At 40.3% G+C, this 21,524-nt stretch overlaps 1 protein-coding gene across 1 annotated transcript; it reads right to left on the bottom strand.

Annotated features, from left to right (window-relative positions):
• Positions 1–2,711: 2,711 nt before the first annotated feature.
• On the bottom strand, positions 2,712–20,806 carry LOC112617159 (ATP-dependent RNA helicase DDX18-like). The gene is made up of 14 exons (XM_025373913.1): positions 20,614–20,806; positions 17,599–17,883; positions 15,512–15,655; positions 14,028–14,163; positions 13,572–13,672; positions 13,259–13,458; positions 13,059–13,173; positions 10,584–10,723; positions 10,191–10,352; positions 9,672–9,824; positions 8,899–9,012; positions 6,089–6,145; positions 5,626–5,803; positions 2,712–4,527 (listed from the first exon to the last, which is right to left on the bottom strand). The coding sequence occupies exons 1-14, from the start codon at positions 20,696–20,698 to the stop codon at positions 4,385–4,387; spliced, it is 2,013 nt and encodes a 670-aa protein (XP_025229698.1). The 5' UTR covers positions 20,699–20,806; the 3' UTR covers positions 2,712–4,384.
• Between the last annotated feature and the right edge of the window lie 718 nt (positions 20,807–21,524).

Genomic DNA, 21,524 nt, shown 5'->3' with positions numbered 1-21,524 from the left:
TAATCTCAGCACTTTGGGAGGCCGAGGCAGGCGGATCACGAGGTCAGGAGATGGAGACCACCCTGGCTAACACAGTGAAACCCCATCTCTACTAAAAATACAAAAAAGTTAGCCGGGCGTGGTGGTGCGTGCCTGTAGTCCTAGCAACTCGGGAGGCTGAGGCAGGAGAATGGCGTGAACCTGGGAGGCAGAGTTTGCAGTGAGCTGAGATCGCGCTGCTGCACTCCAGGCTGGGCAACAGAGCCAGACTCTGTCTCAAAAAAAAAAAAAAAAAAAAAAAAAATTAGCCGGGCGTGGTAGCACATGCCTATAGTCCCAGCTGTTCAGGAGGCTGAGGAGGGAGAATTGCTTGAACCTGGGAGATGGACATTGCAGTGAGTCGAGATCGCACCATTGCACTCTAGCCTGGGTGACAGAGCAAGACCCCGTCTCAAAAAAAAAGTTTGATACTGGGTAGCCCCTCAAAACAAAAAGTGTGTTTTTTCCTCCACAGAAAAGTGATCATCCAGTTGGAATTTTCCACATTCCCCTCTTACATGAAAGGTACATGTGCCTGATTTCCAGAAGGGAGAGTGGCTTTTTTCCTCAAAGACATGTGGCCAAGGCAAATTGGTTTCATCTCTGGTCCAACACCAATGGACAGGGATTGAATGGAGCACTGTTGAGGGATCTGGAGGTTTTGTCTGGTGCAAGGAGGTTCCATGAAGCTAGGCTGTCCTACTTCTGACACCAGGCATTCAAATGAAACACAGCTGTTTCTCTCTCGAAAGCCCCAGCCTCTCTCTCTTCCGGGCAGCCCTAGTTTGTGAATGACTACAACATACTAACACCATTTCCTTTGCTGGGCACTTTCAGTTTGCAAGGTGACAGTAGAAAATATTTACTAAGAGTCTGTATGTGAATGGATTCTAGTCTGGCTGCTCCCAAACCTAGCTGAGCATAAGCATCACCTACGTACCTCTACCCTGGCAAAGGCCTACTGAATCAGAATCTCCTAGAGATGGGGCAAGAAAATCATAGTCCACTACTAGGACCCGAGGACGCAGGATTTCCAGGCTTAATAAAAATAGCTGGAATATTTGCTTGCATCTATCACATCATTTGGAAAACAATATTGCCACAATTTATGCCTACCTTCTCTAATCTGTATCCCTCCTAAGAAGGATCTGGGCATATTCTTCTGTGTCCTCTGCAGTTTATGACATCTAACAGGTTTTTAATTTATGATGAACCTTCTCTAATCTGTATCCATCCTAAGAAGGATCTGGGCATATTCTTCCGTGTCCTCTGCAGTTTATGACATCTAACAGGCTTTTAATTTATGATGAATTAGGTTATCCAAAGGCACACTACACTGTTGTTGTTGCCACCCCACACTCAGTAATGTTGAAAACAGCATTAATATACTTGACAGCTACCTTAGGAAGGTGCTGCAGGACTGGACCACTTTCCAAAGCCCAGGTCTGCTCTCCAGAATTCCAAGAGATCCAGACTGTTAGAAATCCTGTCTGTATGCCAAAGCCTAGACTGGCTCAGGGTTTGGGATGAGCCTCTGTATCTGCCGCTGTATGGCAGCAAGTTTTTCCTGTAAGGCGCACGGAGGCAGGTACCATGGACAGAGCACTCAGCACCCGGGCAGTGTCCTGAGCACCGCCTTCTGAAGGAGGAAGTATTACTTTCGCATCACTCCTGAATCAGCCCCGAGGTTAGCAAGTGGCACCAGCTGGAATTTGAATCCAGGCATTCTGGTTACAGAGCTCTCACTTATAACCCCTGTATATCTTAGGGATCCTGTTTTGGGTATCTTGTTGTATTTATACAAGGCTGGCTGAGACTAAATAAATTTGGACACAGCAATGTCATCACTTGCAGCCCACAGGACCCAAAGACTTACCGGCATGTAGTGATGTGCTTGGCTCCCCCACCTCACATTCTGCCTTCAAACCTTCATGGCTGCAGCCACCTAATCCCACCTGTCAAACACCCACATTTGCCACCAAATGTGCTCTTAGCACAGGAACCTATGAAGCCCTTACTGTGCATGAGCCTTGCAGATGGTGCTGCTTTCATTCACGGTAGGTGATACCAGTAACTGGCTCCTTCATGTCTGAATATGGCCAGGCTGGTCAAGTCTGGTTGTCTCTTGTCCGTAGCCTGGACCATCCTGCCACTACAATCACAAACAGCACCCAGCAAGTACAGTAGTTCCCCCTTATCCTCCGGGGATACATTCCTGGGCCCCCAGTGGACGTCTGAAACTGTGGACAACACTGAACCCTCTATATATTCTTTCCTATACATTACCTGTGACAGAAGTTTAGTTTATAAATTAGCACACTGAGATTAACATAAAACAATTACAATATACTGTAATAAAAGTCATGTAAATGTGGCCTCTCAAAGTGTATTATTGTACTGTACTGACCTAGTTAGACCACAGTTGACTACAGGTAATGGAGATCATGGATGAGGCTGCTAATGGACCTGAAGTAAGTTCTCATATAGCAGGGCCAACCCTGTCCACTTTGTTTATATGCTTTTCTCACAAAACCTCTTGAGACTGACTCATACTAGAGATAAACAATCTCAAGACCAGTAGGAGTACAGGACATACTGAGAGAGGGAGAGCCAGTCTGGCACAATCAGGTAGGTATCTTGAACGTAAATCCTGGCAGACCAAGCAAGGGTCAACAAAGTATCCATAAACAAAATACAACATTGAGGTAACTATTTAATGACACAGGAAAATAACATGTTATGAAACAAGCTGGTTACAAGTAGTAGGTAGATGACTTCATTTTTGGTAAAAAAATTAAAAAGCGAACATGCATATAAAAATTAGATTATGTACAAAATACCAATAGTATTTACTTCTGCTCAGTAATTAAATATTTTTCCCTTTGTTTTTGTCTTTTAAAAAACATTATTTCTGAAAAAAATAATCAGAAAAACATGATCCTGGAGAGAGTTATTAAACACCAGGAATTAGGAACCCAAGAAGCTAAGCCAGGAGCCCAGCAGTCAAGGTTGGAAGCCCAGGACAGGTCCGACCAGGGTGATGGTGGCCAAGTCCAGAAATGGAAGATTGTTCTTTTCTTTTCCTACGGAATGTTCTTTACCAAAGTTTTCTCTACATTGGATGTTTGCGCACTAATTTAATGGGATCCTAGGATTAACTGGCACAACAGCAAAATGATGCTAGCAACTTTGGTTTTGAACTGCTAAAAAATGTACTATCTTGTAGTTACATACTACATAAAACACACTAGAATAATCAACTGCTCCTACAACAAAGAACTCACCTGACTAAATCACTGACTTTGCTGTTTTGTTTCTAACTTTGTTCGTTTTCAATCCTCACAGCAAATGTATTTTTTGTTTCAGGGCCTGGAAGAGGTATTTTTTTCTCAGAAGGAAGCTAACATTAATGTGTGCTGGGCACTGTCTGATGGCCTGGCTCTAACTCCAAGTAAGCTGCCCTTGTCTTCTAAGTACTCTACAGAGTGCAAAGGCTTACCAAAATCCAAACCACCTTGAATTAAACAAATCTGAATGAGGAGCATCACCATTCTTTGTATGTGTTTTTAAAGTCTTTGCTATGTTACCAAATGAAGAAATGCCGTACATTACACCTCTGTTGATGTAAATGAGGCTCAAACATCTCAACTCCATCCTCTTCCTACCCTCCACCCATCAAACGTTGTAACTGCTTAGTGACACTTTATTCAAATTACAACCCATAGTTTTTGCTCCAAAAACCGAAACACCTGAGAAAGGCCCATTGCTTTAAAATCAAGAATCTATAAAAGCAATGCCACCACCCTAATCCTAAGGTGCTTCTTAGGCATTTCCCAAAGCTCTCTGCTCTTTTACACTGCAGCATTTTCAGGAGGAGTCATTGGATACTGTCAAGGTCCAAGAAATAACTAAAAACAAAAAATAACCTGAGAATCTTTTCTGCACTGCCACCAGCTGCCCAGTATACTAGGTCACCTTTTACAGCGGTGAGCACAGCAATCCATGCCACAAAAGTCTTCACAAAACAAGAAGGAAAGGTAGAAAAAGAATTATATTAAAATAGTAACATACATTTGTGTGTATGAGGGAGGGATATTTAAAATTAAAATATTATATAATCACAAGAAAGACCAGATATTCCTTGCTCTGCCCTTGGGCAACCAAGAAAATTAAAGCCTGTTTTATGTCCCAAAAATAAAAGAGAGACTCGATAGAAGTAACAGTGCTCAGTGCTTGCAACCCAAGTCAATTTATACTCTTGTTAGGTAAGTCCAAATTCTAAAGTCTACAAAAATCCTGTCAAATCAAGGGAAAAAAAAAATTCATTTTAGGACAAAGTTACTCAAGATGAAAGAAAGGCATGCCTTCAGTGAGAGAACTGCCTGCTGTCGGATGATTTCTTGCTAATGTGTTTAAAGATTTTGGACTTCTCAACTTTCTTGGTTTTCTGGTAGCCAAATCCACCACCACCTCCTCGCTTTCTCTGCTTGCCTTCGTTGCTGTTGACGTCTGGAGGCAAACATTAAGGAAATCAAGCAAAAAAGATAATGAACTCCAATCTAACATCTCCACAGAGAAAAAGTCAGCATGAACACTGCTGTCCCTCCACAACCCCATTCTCAACAATGAAAATGTGGGAACAGAAGCCTATGCAATAAATTTCCAGAAAATTAGGAGTGGCCACGTGACTGTGGACTTAAATTAGCAGGTATGATTTTAAACTTCAGTGTGTAATAGTCATATTAATTATTTGTTCCACACAATGAAATTCATGACAGTGAATAAGGATTTATGAGTTTAATCAGGAAGTTGATAGCACATTAAAAAAACACCTCCTGTGTCAAAACGAATGACTATCATTTCTCTTCGGAATTGATTTAGGAATGTCTAAGTGAAGGAGCTGCTCTTTCTTCCACAGGACTCGACATACATTCATTTCAGTTTACTCAGTGCTTACAATGGGGATGGTGACCCAAAATTTGGTCCTCTAGTCCCCTCAGAAGTTACTCCCAATGGCAGTGAAGCACAGGCCTCATTTCAGCCGCTCAGTTTCTTCTGCAAGGCACAAATTATAAATCACAACTGGAGCAACTGGAAGTACTCCTTCCGCCTTTTATCTTAAGCAACACCTAAGTTTTATTTTCTTTTGCTGAACTTGCCACTTTCTTGTATAAAACCCTCCAGGGGCTCTAAGAGGATTAAAACTCCTTGAAAGGTCCCATCCTCTCTTTAGCTTCAAAACATCCCATTCACCTAAGTACCCGCACAGTGCGGCCTCAGCAAACACTGAAGTTTTGCTTTCTTACCTGTGTTTCTGCCTGGAACACACAACTGTCTCTCTCCTTGACAGTCAAATTTGTCTTTTGAAGGCTCAAGGCATAAGCTGCCTTGTCCCTGTAACCCCATCCTCATGATTAACCCCTGCTTGCCCATCCAACCTCTACGTCCTGTGCTAGCACAGACAAGCAGACATTGACTAGGGCGAACACTGGAGCCTCCAGTCTGAGCCAGAACATGCACCAATCCACTACAAAGCCCAAAATGCCCCTCTGTCCCCAAGGCTTTTGCTTCTTAGTTCCACAGTAACTTCATTAAAGAAAAGGATACTCAGATCAACGAAGGGAGGCACCTTGAAACCAAATGACAGAGCAACTTGAGGCAAGTTTAAGTTATTAACGTTAAAGATCTGTTTCAGAGAATGGGAATCATAGGCTCGTATGTATGACTTATATGCTTCCTGGGCTGACTTATGAAGAAAGTAGTTCTTTTCGATCAATTTCTCAAGCTGAAATAGAAAGAAACACTGGTTTTAATAAATAAAAACAAACAACAACCTGCAAAACACCAGATTTCAAATATCCTAGAGCAAAGCCACTCCACAGAAAACATTTAAAGAGGGCACAGAGTGGTGGTAACTAGAACAGCAAGAAACCTTATACACCACACAGTCTGATCCTCACTTTACAACAGGGTAGACTTTAAAGGACAGTGACTGCCCAATGAATTACTATAAAGAGAGTGCTGGGACAAGGTTCCTGTCTACTCACAAGAACGTTTAAAAAGCACATACCTGAGACTGAATGTCAGAAATTTTAGACCAGGAAAAGTCAAATTCACTTAATGGAACCTAGAAATCAAAAGTACTAAGATTAGTAAACCAGGATGATCGGCATTCCGATACTGGGTACTGAAGACAGGGAAGGATGAACCGGCCTATGAAATTCCCTCAGGACAGACAGGAAAATCTGCTTTTTCTAGTCTCCCAATGTTGATGGGAAAGTTTCATCTTTGCTCTGCTGAGTTAGGCAATCTGCACTTCTTTCTTTCTGAAAGGCAAGGAATTGGATAGGGATAGAGTCAGTAAAGCACTTTTCTGTAAGAATCTCTATAATCCTGACTATTTGGAACCATGAAACAGTTTGAAGCTTCTAGTCAGAAGGGCCATCAGCCCCTTTTCTCCATGTCAGAAGAGGGGCCCTAATACCCCATAGTCCTGTATTGAGGCTTGTGATACTGGAGGCCATGATGACCACAGACTCCTACAGGATGGATCTGCCATCAGTTATCACTCATTAAATAACTAGAAAAGCAACAGGCCTGTGGTAGGTGATAGAAAACAGGTGCCTAAGTCCTGGACTCTGCCCTCAGAGAGCTTACCGTCTTGTGGGGGAGAAAGATAAGTAATGAAATGTCAACCTGCAGATTCTGGATATTAGCCCTTTGTCAGATGGGTAGATTGTAAAAATTTTCTCCCATTCTGTAGGTTGCCTGTTCACTCTGATGATAGTTTCTTTGGCTGTGCAGAAGCTCTTTAGTTTAATTAGATATCATTTGTCAATTTTGGCTAGGGCTAATATCCAGAATCTACAAAGAACTTAAACAAATTTACAAGAAAAAAATCAAACAACCCCATCAAAAAGTGGGTGAAGGATATGAACAAACACTTCTTAAAAGAAGACATTTATGCAGCCAACAGACACACGAAAAAATGCTCATCATCACTAGCCATCAGAGAAATGCACACCAGCTCATACCAGCTAGAATGGCGATCATTCAAAAGTCAGGAAACAACAGGTGCTGGAGAGGATGTGGAGAAACAGGAACACTTTTACACTGTTGATGGGACTATAAACTAGTTCAACCATTGTGGAAGACAGTGTGGCGATTCCTCAAGGATAGAGAACTAGAAATACCATTTGACCCAGCCATCCCATTACTAGGTATATACCCAAAGGATTATAAATCATGCTGCTATAGACACATATGCACACGTATGTTTACTGTAGCACTCACTATTCACAATAGCAAAGACTTAAAACCAACCCAAATGTCTATCAATGATAGACTGGATTGACCATCACACACCGGGGCCTATCATGGGGAGGGGGGAGGGGGGAGGGATTGCATTGGGAGTTATACCTGATGTAAATGACGAGTTGATGGGTGCAGCAGACCAACATGGCACAAGTATACATGTGTAACAAACCTGCACGTTATGCACATGTACCCTACAACTTAAAGTATAATAATAATAAATAAATTAAAAAAAAAAAAAAAAAAGAAAATGTGGCACATATACACCATGGAATACTATGCAGCCATAAAAAAGGATGAGTTCATGTCCTTTGTAGGGACATGGATGAAGCTGGAAACCATCATTCTGAGCAAACTATCGCAAGGACAGAAAACCAAACACTGCATGTTCTCACTCATAGGTGGGAATTGAACAACGAGAACACTTGGACACAGGGTGGGGAACATCACACACCGGGGCCTGTTGTGGGGTGGGGGTGGGGGGAGGGATAGCATTAGGAGATATACCTAATGTAAATGACGAGTTAATGGGTGCAGCACACCAACATGGCACATGTATACACATGTAACAAACCTGCACGTTGTGCACATGTACCCTAGAACTTAAAGCAGAATAATAAAAAAAAAGACATGTTAACCTGATGAGCACCTGTGCTGTGGGAACAAGGAGGAGGGTGGGAGATCAGAGATAGCTTCCCAGCAAAGACAGGGGCTAGCTGAAACCAAGCATTCTCGAGAAAGTGTACAAAAGCTGTAGAGCAATTTCAGGGAACTGCCTGTGGTTAGAGGGTAGAGGAAGCCTATCAGCAAGACTACGCCAGAAAGGCCAACGAGGATGGAAATGTCAGGGAGGAAAAGGCGTGATATGCATCCCCATGGCTAGCAATAAAGAGGCCACTTAGGGTTCTGATGGATTCAATTCTGGTGCAACAAGAGAAAGCTAAAGCCAAATTAGGCTGTTTGGGGACTGAGAGGGAGGTAACTGGCAAGAATATAAACCATTTTTCCAATAAGGCAGACTGAGAAAAGGCAACAGACAGTAGCTATTCTGCAGACAGGGGTAGAAGAATAGGTTTAAGGTTGAAGTTACTTTTTTACCCTGAGAAATCTGAGATGGTAAAGCGCCAACTGCAGAGAGACTATAGGCCAAGAGTTGATGAATAGGAGACAGAGGGCAGTGGAGGAGGCAGAGGCTAGAGTGAACGAGGATTCCCCACTGCTTCATATGAGGTAAGAGGAAAGAGGGGGAGCAGAAGCAGAGATGACTAGGTGTGAGGGAGCTTCAAAGGAGTGGAGGTTTAAAAGAGGGCTGGAGGGAATGGGAAAGGAGAGGCTGGGACACAGAGGCGTTGCTGGGTAACAGAGCTAGAAAGCCGAGCCATGTGGGTAGTTCCTTCTGTACTCACTTCTTGGGCTAGAAGTACATAAAACTTTACTTGCTTAATTGCCACAAGAATGGTTGTAATAGTACTGTCCAAACTCCAGACTCCTCTGACACATGTAGAAATGGTGCTTGCTAACAAGCCCTACACCAAGAGAAATTTTTCTCTAAGTAAAGATCTTTACCTTGGATTGTTTCAAGTAGCGAAGAAAACCCAATTCTTCTGGGCGCAATATAAGCAAGGCATGCCCTCTCCCATTTAGGCCTCTGGCTGTTCTACCCACACGATGAATATATTCCTTTGGTGGAGAAAGAAAACTTGAGTTAACACAGTGACTTCCGCATGAGCCCATTTGTGTGTCTGTATCCTGAGTATGTGCACGTCTGTACTGAGATGGTGCACTCCTGCTGTGCTGGGCCACACACACCTTCACCACACCCCTACAAAGCTGGGCCAGCAATCGCTCTGCGCACATCACCCCCAACAGGCCAATGATTGAGGCCAAAAAAAAAAAAAAAAAAGGCTGGACATGATATTTGCATTAACAGTGATCTAATAAAATGAGTATTATGTGTGCTTCATCATCAAAATGACTTTAATCTATTGTTTGCTGAAAAGACTTCTCAACGAAGCTTATTCTACCACATATACTACAGAAGCTTATCTACCTCCTTAAGCAATTTTATTTCCTTCAGGCATCTGCTGTTCTTGAGAGATCATTCCAAGGATCTCATTTTCATAACTTAAGTCCCACTGATACTTCTCAAACCTCTTGCACAGCCCCTCTGAGCCCCGAAAAACCTTAGATACTTATCAATACCAGAGAAATACTGCAGTCACTGTACAGTGGGGATCTTTACCTTGAATGTGGAATGCAGTTTCTGTCAGGGAACTGGGAGAATAAGTGAACTCTTTAATGCAGAGTCATTCTGAAGATACCCCAAGGATGCCAGTTACCTTAGGGTCATCCGGAGGGTCATACTGAACAATCCAGTCGACTTCAGGAATGTCTAGTCCTCTTGCTGCCACATCCGTACACAATAGTGTTCCCGAATCTGCGTTGCAGAACTGGAAGAATGTGGTTGTACGCTTATTTTGCTTTTGCTTTCCCTAGAATTAAAGAAAAACATCCATTAGAGCTGGAATCTTGAGATTGTCTCTAGGAAGTCTAGCAGCAGAACCCCCAAATTGTGGAACTGTTACCCTACTTTATTTCGAGCTCATCCCTTGGCCTGTGTCCTATTTCCCTAACTGTTCTGCAAGCCCCTCAAGGAGGGGCCTGAGTTGTCTCGTACTCTTCGGAAGTCCTCATACCCCTCCACACCCAGCTGCGCTCCCTCACACAGGATCCATTACTTCGTGGTGATCAAACTACTCAGAACAATGTTTGGAGGAGAGGGCAATACCTCCAATCCTACAATCTATAGGGCTTAATAAGCATACCCTGTTTTCAATGGGCTCATCACCATCACTTACATGAATGGCCAAGACGGGCAAATCAATGTAGTTCAGCAACTCATAGTGGTATTTCACAGACATACAAGACGAAAAGAAGACCATAAGCTTCTTCTTTCGGTTCTTCTTAAGGAATGTAAAGAGCAGAAGGAATCTCTTTTCAGAAGGACAAACAACGTATCCCTAGAAAGCGTTTAAGCAGACAGATACAAATGAACCAAATGGACATTTTCCGTTTCCTAACTGGTGTAATTTGATCAACAGCACTGATAAACATAGTATGTAAACTGTCGTGCCTCACCTACGGCATTTTAAAAGTTCGTTAACCCATTTGCTTTCTGAATGATCCTTCCAACAATTACATAAAAACACCAAGTAAGATCCCTACAGTTTTCAGTTACTGATGAAAAGTACCTGCTCAAGACCATCCACTGTTGCATTAGCTTTATCATCATCAACACCAACATACAATGGCTCCTTTTTCAGAGAAATCCTTGCCAGGTCTTCAACTTTTCGAGTTTGGGTGGCAGAAAAGAGCATAGTCTGTCTACGTGCTGAAACAGACATGTATAAAAATAACCCGTCTTTTAGGGAATCTTTACAATTGCCTCACAACTACAAATATTCTAGGTAGAGATATCAGAAATGGGAAATACAATGTCTCTATAGATTCTACAAATACTACAAAAGGTAAAACAGGTATATCATGAAACACTAGGTCTATAAGTTTGAGAACTTAGATGAAACAGACAAACTCCTTCGAAAACAAACAACTGAAGAAAACAGGAAAACTTTAAATAGCCTTGTATCTACTAAAGAAATTTTAGTTGAAAACTTCATGTAAAGAAAATTCCAGGCCCAAATGGATTCCACTGGTGAATTATATTGAACATTTAAGAAAGAAACATCAATTATTCACAAACTCTCTAATAGATTTATTATAATTTATTATACTTATTATATAATTATTATAATTTATTATTATTATATTTATATGTCAACTCATTCTTTGAAGTCAGTCATTACACTATTCAAAAACCTGACATGACATTAACAAGGAAAGAAAACTATGCACCAATACAATTCGTGAGCACATATGCAAAATTTGAAATAGAATTTTAGTAAAGTGAATTCAGCAACATATAAAAAGGATAATGGATCATGACTAGGCAGGTTTATTCTACAAATGCAGGGTGGTTCAACATTTGAAAAATCAACCAATACAATTTACTATGTTAACTAAAGAAAAAACATGATTACTTCACTTCAGCAGACAGAAAAAGAAATCTGATCATCTATTTCTGATTAAAAATCCTCAGCAAACTAGGAACAGAAGGGATCTTCCTTAATCTGATAAAAGGCATCTATATAAAACCTGCAGCTAAATTCATATGTGGTTAACGATAAAAGACTGAATGCTTTCCCCTAAGATCAGAACCAAGACAAGGATGTCTGCTCCCATCACTTCTATTCAGTACCATACTGGAGGTTCTGGCCAGGGCAATCAGATAAGAAAATAAATAAATAAATAAACAAAGAGGTGAAACTGTCTTTATCTGTACATGATTGCCTATATAGAAAACCAAAAGGCTACAGTCATCTGGAAAGTCATACTGAATATTCATTCAGTACAGGATTAACTGTCTTGCTAAATATAAGATCAATATACAATTCAACTGTGTGTGTGTATATATGTATGTGTGTGTGTATGTGTACATATATTAAAGCAACGAGCAATTGGAATTTGAAATTTTAATGAAATACTTGGGGATAAATCTGACAAAAGATGTGACTAAACCTGTATCCTAACCTCCCCCCAAATATTATAGAGAAATAAAATATCTAATACACGGAGATATACCTTATTATGAGTTAATATTGTTTTCCTCCAATAATCTCTATTCAATAAAATCTCAATCAAGATCCAAGACTTTTTTGGAGGGAAGGGGGAGAAACTGACACACCAATTCTAAAATTTATATAGAAATGCAAAGGACAAGAATATCACAACTTTAAAAGAGAACAAACTTGGGGCTAACATTACCTGATGATCGAGACTTAACAGGAGGAACTGGAGCTTTCTTGCACTGCTCATAGGAATGTTAAATGGTACAGCCGCTTTGGAAAACATCTGGCAGTTTTTTAAAAAGTTAAACATATACTAAACTTATACCAACTACGATACTCCTAGGTTTACTTAAGAGAAAAGGAGACATATGCCTCTACAAAGAGTTGTAGATGACTGTTCACAGCAACTTTATTTCCAGAAAGTGCAACCTAATCTAGTGACAGAAAACAGATGAATACTCACTTGGGGACGAGGTATGTGTGTAAGGAGGGGTGGGAGGGAGAAACTGAAAAGGGGCAGGAGGAAACCTTTGAGCGGGATAGACATGTTCATTTTCTTGATTGCAGTGATGGTGTCACAGTGGAACATAAAATTGTACATTATAAATGCACATATAATTATGTCAATTATACTTTGATAAAACTTTAAAAAATAAATTATACAATGAAGGAAACCGTGGTCTTAGTTATAACCAGTTAATAATGTTGCAAGTACTGTAACCAAGGTATATACAAGTAAGGCAACAAACCTATGGCTACTTGGGGGATGTTACATGAGGTAAGAATGGGCAAGAGGCGGAGGACAGGACCTATGTGAAGACTGTTTAACATGCATTATAACTTCTAAAACAGCAAAACTACTATATCAAGTTATTAATCAGTTTGATGCTCGTATTCCAAACTAACTTTCAGGTTAACTGGCACAACTACCTCACTTGGCTATGGTAAAGTTCTGGCATTAGCACAGTTTTTCTATAGGAACAACTCTTATCTACTTCCAACAGATACTTTGCAAACCAAATGCAGATGCTACCTACTTACTTGGCAAAAGTTTAATAATTTGCTTTAATTCTTCTTCAAACCCAACATCCAAGATACGATCAGCTTCATCAATAACCAGACACTGAAGGTTTTTATACATAAACCCTGGGGTATTCTAACAAAACAAAGGACAAAGAACAACTATTAGTTGTCAGTCTATGTTTCATATAAGACAATGAGACAAGCACTACATCTCTTACCTGCATATGGTCCAACAGACGGCCTGGTGTGGCCACAATGATGTTGATCCCATTAGCGAGTTTCTGTGCTTCAGCAGATCTGTTACTGCCACCCATTATCAAGCCATAGGTATGCACGTGGTGAGTCATTAGCTCCTTAAGAACACCAAAAGTTTGCATGGCTAGTTCTCTGGTAGGTGAGAGAATAAGGACTCCCGTTCCTAAAAATGATACATATGGTAAAAGTCTAAACGTGGTTGTCACCATTGAGTCCGTAACAGCTACAATAAACCTCTAGTGAAATAATGGCAGAAACAAGCAGACAAAAGCTTACCATTCCTGGGCATGAACTTTAACTTGACAATGAGTTCAACTGCAGGGATGAGAAAAGCCAGGGTTTTACCACTGCCTGTTTTTGCAGCTGCTAGAAGATCCCTAAATATTAAAAAGGGAAAGGAGAGAAAGACATTGAGCCTACTCATTTACGATGTACTACATACACACACTTTAGGCACTAAGGCTAGAACATGAACAAGATGATGTCTACTTCGCTGAAACTGATCACCTGGGTTATATACCGAAATCATAAGTCAGAACTGTGCTACAACAGAAGTGAACATCTTTCCAACACTTTCCTTCAAACATCAGTAATTAACTTAAAGTCTTTCATGTATGCTGGACACATGACCCAACATATAGCAGAAAATCAACAGAATATACTGGTATGTTCTTTATAATCTACTAGTTCTAAAAGCAGATGCCAGTATCTAAGCTTCAGTGCTAATCATACCTGCCTTCCAGAAGTGGTCTGACACTTTTATGCTGAATTTCAGTCATGTTTGTAAAACCCATTTCTTTTATTGCCTTCAGAGTGTTTTCATTGACAAGATTACATAGAGAAGCAAACGAAGTATCCTCAAAAGCTCCTAAACAGAAGACAATGTATCATCAGCAAATTTATTTTTTTTTTAAAAAGTTAGTATTGCTACAGTTGCCTAAATCTATTTTGCCTAGAAAAGCTTCCCACAGTAAGAAAAGGCTAAACCTTAATTATTCATATCTGATAATACCAACAAAAAGATCCTTTATCTTTCAAGTTTCCTCCATTGTTAACGGCTGTGTAAGTTATAGTCCAGAGTCTATACTGTAACAAAACGAGGGGTATAACTGAGGAATTTAAATAAAATAAAAATACCAAAACAAGGAAAATAGAGTCCAGAGATAAATGAAATGCTTAAGAAATCTGATATAAAAAGTAAAAACATTGAACATTAATAAAAACTGAGTGTCAAGTCAATTTAAAAAAAACTGTTAATCTCACTCCAACAAGACACAGAAGAGTCAGATACAGCCACAGAATGTTAGGCTGAGCCTACGTATCAAGTAGTACAGCGGTTCTTCAGCAGGAGGCATCAAAATCACCTGGGGGTTCCCCACACTCCACATGCCCAGGGTGTAGACCAATCACTCTTGACCTTGGCACTGCTGACATTTGGATTGCATAATTCTTTGTTGTGAAACGCTATCCTGTGCATTACAAGATAGTATGCAGCATCTCTGACCTCCACTCACCAAATGCCAGCAGACTGCCCCTAGCTCTCAGAAGCAAAAATGTCTCCTAGGCTTAGGATGATCTTAGTAGGCTAGGGACAGAGGAGGTTCCTGGGATGTGGGACTTTCAGTGCTAAAACTGGAAAAGTTCTGGGCAAACCAGGATGAGTTACTCATCTTACTTGGGGGGCAAATTTCCCTGCTTGAGAGCTATTACCAAAACATTTGCAATTTGTATTAAGCAGGTCTGGGGTTGGGCCTCAACGTTTTAACAGACAAACCAACCCAAACCAAACAAACAACTCAATTAACTCCTTGACATACCTGGTTAGCAGTAGTGAATTCTAGTCTAAACTTGACTTTATAAAGGAACAAAGGTCAAAGGAGGTTAACCTGGTACAGGGTCAATGATTTTCCTATTACAACATAGAATGAGCCTTAGAAAAGGACAAACCAAAGAATCATAGAAGCTGCTTGTGTGCATACAAAATATTTAGTGTCAGGAATGGACAAAAGGAAAATAATAGGGAACAAAGAGAACTAAAACACCACAAAATAGAAGATAAAGAGAAAAAGCAGCAGAAAGATTTACAAAAAAAGTTTCTTGTTGATAGTTACTTTTTCCAGGTAAACTAAAAGTCACAACTGAACCTTCAAACCTATAATCCTCTAAAAGAGGTACATTTTAAAGAAGTTATGTCTAAAAAACTTCCTGGACGTTACCTGTCAGTCCCAGGGGCAGGCTGGGCACCTCACTGTCATCTTCATCATTATCTGGCTTCTCCACGTTATTTTCTGTTTCTTTAGGAGTCTTGGCATTTTCTTCTTCAGATTCCCCTTTGTTTTCAGTTTTTGCTTTTTTTGCATCTTTGGTTTTAAAAGACAAAACCCGAAAAATTTTTTCCTTAAAATAAAATTCCAAATGAGATCAACAAAACAGAAGATCTCTGATGTACAGATGTGTATTTTCAAAAGCTAAATATATTCTGTGTTACTTTGTTAAGAATTCTGTTAGATGAAAAATGACTGGTTATATTTAAAAATCCAGGGTACAGACAGACTTGGTGACCAAACATTTAGGCTTCTTAACGTATTATAGCATCTCATTTAAAACTTTAAAAAGTTCAACCAAACAGTATAAAGATACCAATTATAAGTCTCACATACTCCACTGAGGGGAAAGAAAGCATATCTGATTAACATAATCCTTAACAACTCATTATAAGCACTCATTTTTCCTCCCACACCAATTACTATCAAAGGCTCTTCATGTTACTAGAGATAAACTGTAAAGGGCAGCAATCCACTTGCCTGGATGACATACACTGGACTGCTCCTTGGCTATCAGGGATGAGGGTGGGAGGAAAGGCAGAGCTTCCTAGCTTCTCATTTCTACATTCACAACTTTCACATGGCCCCAACTACCTTTTCAGTCCTACTTCTCACTTCTCTTTTCAATGTTCGACTCTCGGTCAAATGGATTAACCACATGCTAGGCTTATATACAAATATATGGCAATTAGTGATGTTTGAAAAGAACTGACTTAGAACAGAACCCAGGACTCTCTGTAGCTGAGTACTGGTCTCTTCCCTGTACCTTATGGCCACCCCTCCAGGAAACAGTCAACTTTGTAGGACCCACATGTTCAAAAGCCATAGGTATCTTCAGCTGGCCTCCATGTATTTTGTTTTCCCTGGAATACTTCTTAAAATGTACCCATAAGGTGGCTGGGTGTGGTAGCTTCCGCCTGTAATCCTAGCGCTTTGGGAAGCCGAGGTGGGGGGATCATTTGAGCCCAGGAGTTCAAGACCAGCTTGGACAACACAGTGAGACCCCATCTCATTAAAATACAAACAAACAAAAACCCATAAGGTTACAACTCCCAGCACTATGATTCAATGTTCGAGAGCAGAAATAATACCACTTCCTGGGGCATACTCAAAACAAGAATTGTGAAGGCAATAATTTTAGAACAGGATTACAATGACTTTTGTTTGAAGGCATCATGAAGACAGTAATGCATGTTTGGGAAAGTTCAAAGCTCCTTTCTAAATAAAATCCTTATTTCAGGTAAAATACATGAATAAGATGTTCTAACTCAGGGGCTGGCAAACTATCTAAAAAGGGCCAGATAGTAAATGTTTTAGGCTTTGCAGGTCCTATGGTCTCTGCTGCCATAAACACAACCAAATAGGCACTGCTATGACCCAGTAAAACTTTATTTACAAAAATAGGTAGAAGGAGGGATAGTTTGCTGACCCCTATCTTATCCTACCTTGAAATCTCTGCTTGTACAAATCTCAAGTAAAATGTCCATTCTTTCATCCGAGCTTACTGAAATTCCATCATCTTCAAAAAATATTCCTTCCTTTTCCTCCTGCCATTCTTAGCACTTGGAAATTAATGTTCTGTTTATTCAGAAGTTTCCTACTTTATATACTTTGTAACTAAGACTCCTTTCAAAGAGAGGAATTTATGGTAGGAAAATGGGAAGAATCAAGCAGAAAAAAAGGTAACTTAAAAAGAAGAAAAAATTTCTAGAACTCTAAGGAGAGTCTTTTCTGAGAGTGAGGTTTTCTCCAAGGTTAGTGAAATTAAAAGTCTATTCCTCAATATTTTGAGTAAAGTTAAAATGGACTCCCCATTTCTGCCAATAAAATGTTTCCATTAGCTACCAGGCTAATCTCTAATATACTGGTGAGTACAGGAAATTCTCATATGGCATGTGCACACAATAGTAATAGAAAGAGGAACAATAACCGTCTGTGAAAATCTAAATGGCTGAAGTTCAAAGATAATAAATACCTACCAGGCCCAGCATCATTCACCGTTTTCCTCTTTTTCTTCTTCTTTTTCTTTTTTGATTCTGAATTGGGAGACTGCATTGCTGCTTCTCCATTGGTTAATACGGTGGATTTCTGGGGAGATTTTTTAACTTTTATATTTCCCACTGCTTCTTGAGACATGTTTCCATTTTGAGTTTCTGATAAGCCCACATTCACACAATGTTTTGATTTTTTAACCTTTCCACCTCCCATTGTTTCTTCAGATACATCTCCATTTTGAGTTTCTGATAGGGTCAGATTTGAGGCCCCTGTTTAAATAAACAGAACATACACTGTGACAAAGAAGGAGAAATTTACTTATAAACACTGAAATCCCAAATGAGAACTTCCATGGCTTCCTGACACGAATTATTTAGCTTTTCTTCTCTTTCATGTAATTAAAACAACTTATAATTTTATGGTGTTCCCTTACAGGGAAAGTAAGTTATCTTAAAGAAAAAATACTGGAAAAGGGAAAGCAATACTGATTTCTTAACTTCAAAAGACAGTACATCTGAGTTTAAGGAGTCTAGGACAGGAAAACTTCAATGAGGTCAAATATTTAAACAGATGAGGTCAGATAATGGCAGTTACAGAATAAACATAAATATTTGATAAACATATGATTAACTGATATACTGAAAAAGACATTTACAACTCATTCGCACATACCACTTCAAAACATTCAACCCCAACTCTACTAGACTGCAGTGAGTTGAAAATTCAGTTGATAAGACCACTTATTTGCCCCAATATTTATCACACACGAATACAGTAATGCGTGCACAATGACATTTCTGTGAATTAAAGACAGTATATACAGTGACTCCATAAGAGTATAAAGGAGCTAAAAAATTCCTATCACCTAGTGCCATCAGTTGTTGCAATGTCGTAGTGCAACATATTACTCATGTTTGTGGTGATGCTAGCGTAAACAAACCTACTGTGATGCTAGTCATATAAAGTACAGCACACATAACGATGTACAATACATAATACATGATAATAAACAACTATGTTACTGGTTTATGTATTTACTATACTTTTGATCATTACTTTAGAGTGTACTCCTTCTACTTATTAAAAAAAATATGAGTCGACTGTAAAAGAGTCTCAGGGAAAAAAGTATTTTAGAAGGCACTGTTATCATAGGAGATGACAGCTCCATGCCTATTGTTGCTCCTGAACATCTTCCAGTGGGACAAGATGTGGACGTGGAAGACAGTGATACTGAATGTGTTTGTGTCTTTACATTTTTAACAAAAAGCTTAAAAAGAAAAAAAAACCAGAAAAATCACATACAATAAGGACATAAGGAAACTTTTTGTACAGCTGTGCAATGTGCTTGTGTTGTAAGCTAAGTGCTAAATTTTTTTTTTTTTTAGTTTAACTTTTTTTTTTATTATTATATTTTAAGTTCTAGGGTACATGTGCATAACGTGCAGGTTTGTTACATATGTATACTTGTGCCATGTTGGTGTGCTGCACCCATCAACTCATCAGCACCCATCAACTCGTCATTCACATCAGGTATAACTCCTTAACAAGTGTATAAGGTAAAAGTTACAGCACGCTAAGGTTAATTTAAGAATAAAAGTATTAAAAAACTAAACAGTATAGCCCAAGTGTACAGTGTTTATAAAGTCTATAGTCGCGTACAGTAATGTCCTAGGCCTTCACATTCACTCACCACTCACTGACTCGCTCAGGGTAACTTCCAGTCCTGCAAACTCCATTCATGGTAAGTACTCTATACAGATGTACCATTTCTAAAAATCTCTCATGTCATATGTACCGGTATTTTTACTGTACCTTTTCTATGTTTAGATATATTTAGCAATACATACACTTACCACTGTGTTACAATTCTCTCAGTATAGTACAGTAACATGCTGTACAGGATGACAGCTTAAGAGCAACAGGCTATACTATGTAGCCTGGGTGTGTAGCAGATTTAGGTTTGTGTAACTATAAGCTGTTCGCAGAACGACAAAAGCCCCTAATGTCGCATTTCTCACAATGTATTCCCCCTCCTGTTATGTGACGCATGACTGTATCTGAGAATGTCCTTACCAAAGGCTTCCTGTGTGTTTACTGAAAAAGAGAAAACACCATCTTTTGTTCAAATCTACTTACACAGGCACTGAAAAGTAGTTAGTAACGCTGTAGTATTATTCTATAGGAATTAGAAATATAAGAGTACTTCAAAACATATTCCTAAAATTCACAAACCTATTGCCTCCTGCAGAATTTTTTTCAATTAATGTCTGTTGAAAACCTACTGGGGCAAGGCACTGTGCCTCCAACCTTTCCCTCGGGTAGTTTATATCTTAACCTGGACAATAAGTTAACACAATTACTTCAAGATCTGTGGCCCCACTGTCAGGACACTGGGACTGCAAATGAGGTAGGTAAGAAAGGTGACATTCATGTAAAATCCTTTTCATTTAGGTGACCGCGCAGGACACAAATATGTAGAAGCTCTTGTGAGAAAGTGCTACGAGAGTGTGTGGAGGTGGGTAGAGGAAGGCAAGAGTATCAAAGAAGCTCTAGAAACAGCGAGACGGGCTTTCGGAGAAAGAAATATGGGAATTAAACAGATGTGAAAAGTGGGTGGAAATGAGAACGTTCCATGTACCCTAACCGGAAATGAGGGATGGGGTGAGGTGCGACTTGCAGGTGGTGAGGGAATCAAAAGGTAACGTGGAAATGCAAAAGGCAGGGTTAGCTGCAAGCCTAGAAGTGAACCGGGAGGCCTCCTGCTCTAACGCTGTAAGAAGAAACTGATTGCTCAGAAAGGTCAGGAGCAGCGCTGGAGCCACGCGACTAGTCGGTAGCAGCGCAGGCCCCGAGTGGAGGCTGCCTTTTCACTCTCCCCAGTCACACACTCTGCAGGGGACGCTGCCTCCGTCACACGGAGCAGCTGGGCCCCCCGCCGCCCGAACGCGCCAGGACTGGCGCGTGGGACTCCTGAGCCATCGCGAGTCAACGCATCTCACCCTGCAACTTTAGGTTCCGCTGCCGCAATTTGAGATTCCGCTTCTCGATCTTCTTACGCAGGAGTTTCATCGGCAGGTGAGACATGCTGTCCAAGAAGTGCCTAGAACAAGGCGCCACACAGTACAGCTACTCAGTTCTCTAGAACAAGGCGCCACACGGCACCGCTACTCAGTTCTCAAGGCTGACGTTACTTCCCTTCCGGTCACATGTGCGCAGCTCAGCTAACCGGAAGTGCGTCACAGGAACGCTGGTACCCGGCGGAGCGACAATGCTCCAGAGCGGAAATGCTTCCAGAGGCGCGCACCACGATACCTTTAGCGACCAAAATCTTTGCATCGCCCCCTGGAGAAGTGGAGGCCAGGCCCTGCACTGACTTCACGCTGTGCTAAAGCTAATTTGAGCACCCCCTAGAGGAAGATTGAAGAAAGAGCATGGAGGGGAAGCAGTCCATAGGGAGTTGGCATTTTTATGTTCCTGTCCTCTGTGGGTGCAGAATTAGAGAGTTGACCCTCCCTGTACCTGGGTTTCCTATCTGTGGATTCAACCAACTCCCCCATTGAAAACATTACCAAAAGAAAAATTAAAAATAATACAGTTTAATGACCACTTTCATAGCATTTAGGTTGCATAAGGTATTACAAGTCATTTAGAAATGATTTAAAGTATACTGGAGATTGGGTGTATAATAAATGCAAATATTACACTATTGTATGTAAGGGTTTTGAGTATCCTAAGATATTGGTACCCATAGAGGGTCCCGGACTCAATCCCTTGTGGATACTGAGGGATGACTGTATTTGGGAAACTGAATAAAACTAAATTATATACATGCGTTTCTAAACTTGTTTGGCCACTCTCCTCAGAAATACAATTTCTGTGTCACTTGGTACACATACACACATAAATATGA

Source organism: Theropithecus gelada, unplaced genomic scaffold, assembly GCF_003255815.1.
Source record: "Theropithecus gelada isolate Dixy unplaced genomic scaffold, Tgel_1.0 HiC_scaffold_15884, whole genome shotgun sequence".
NCBI lineage: Eukaryota > Metazoa > Chordata > Mammalia > Primates > Cercopithecidae > Theropithecus > Theropithecus gelada.
This window is presented reverse-complemented; position numbering and strand designations above follow the sequence as displayed.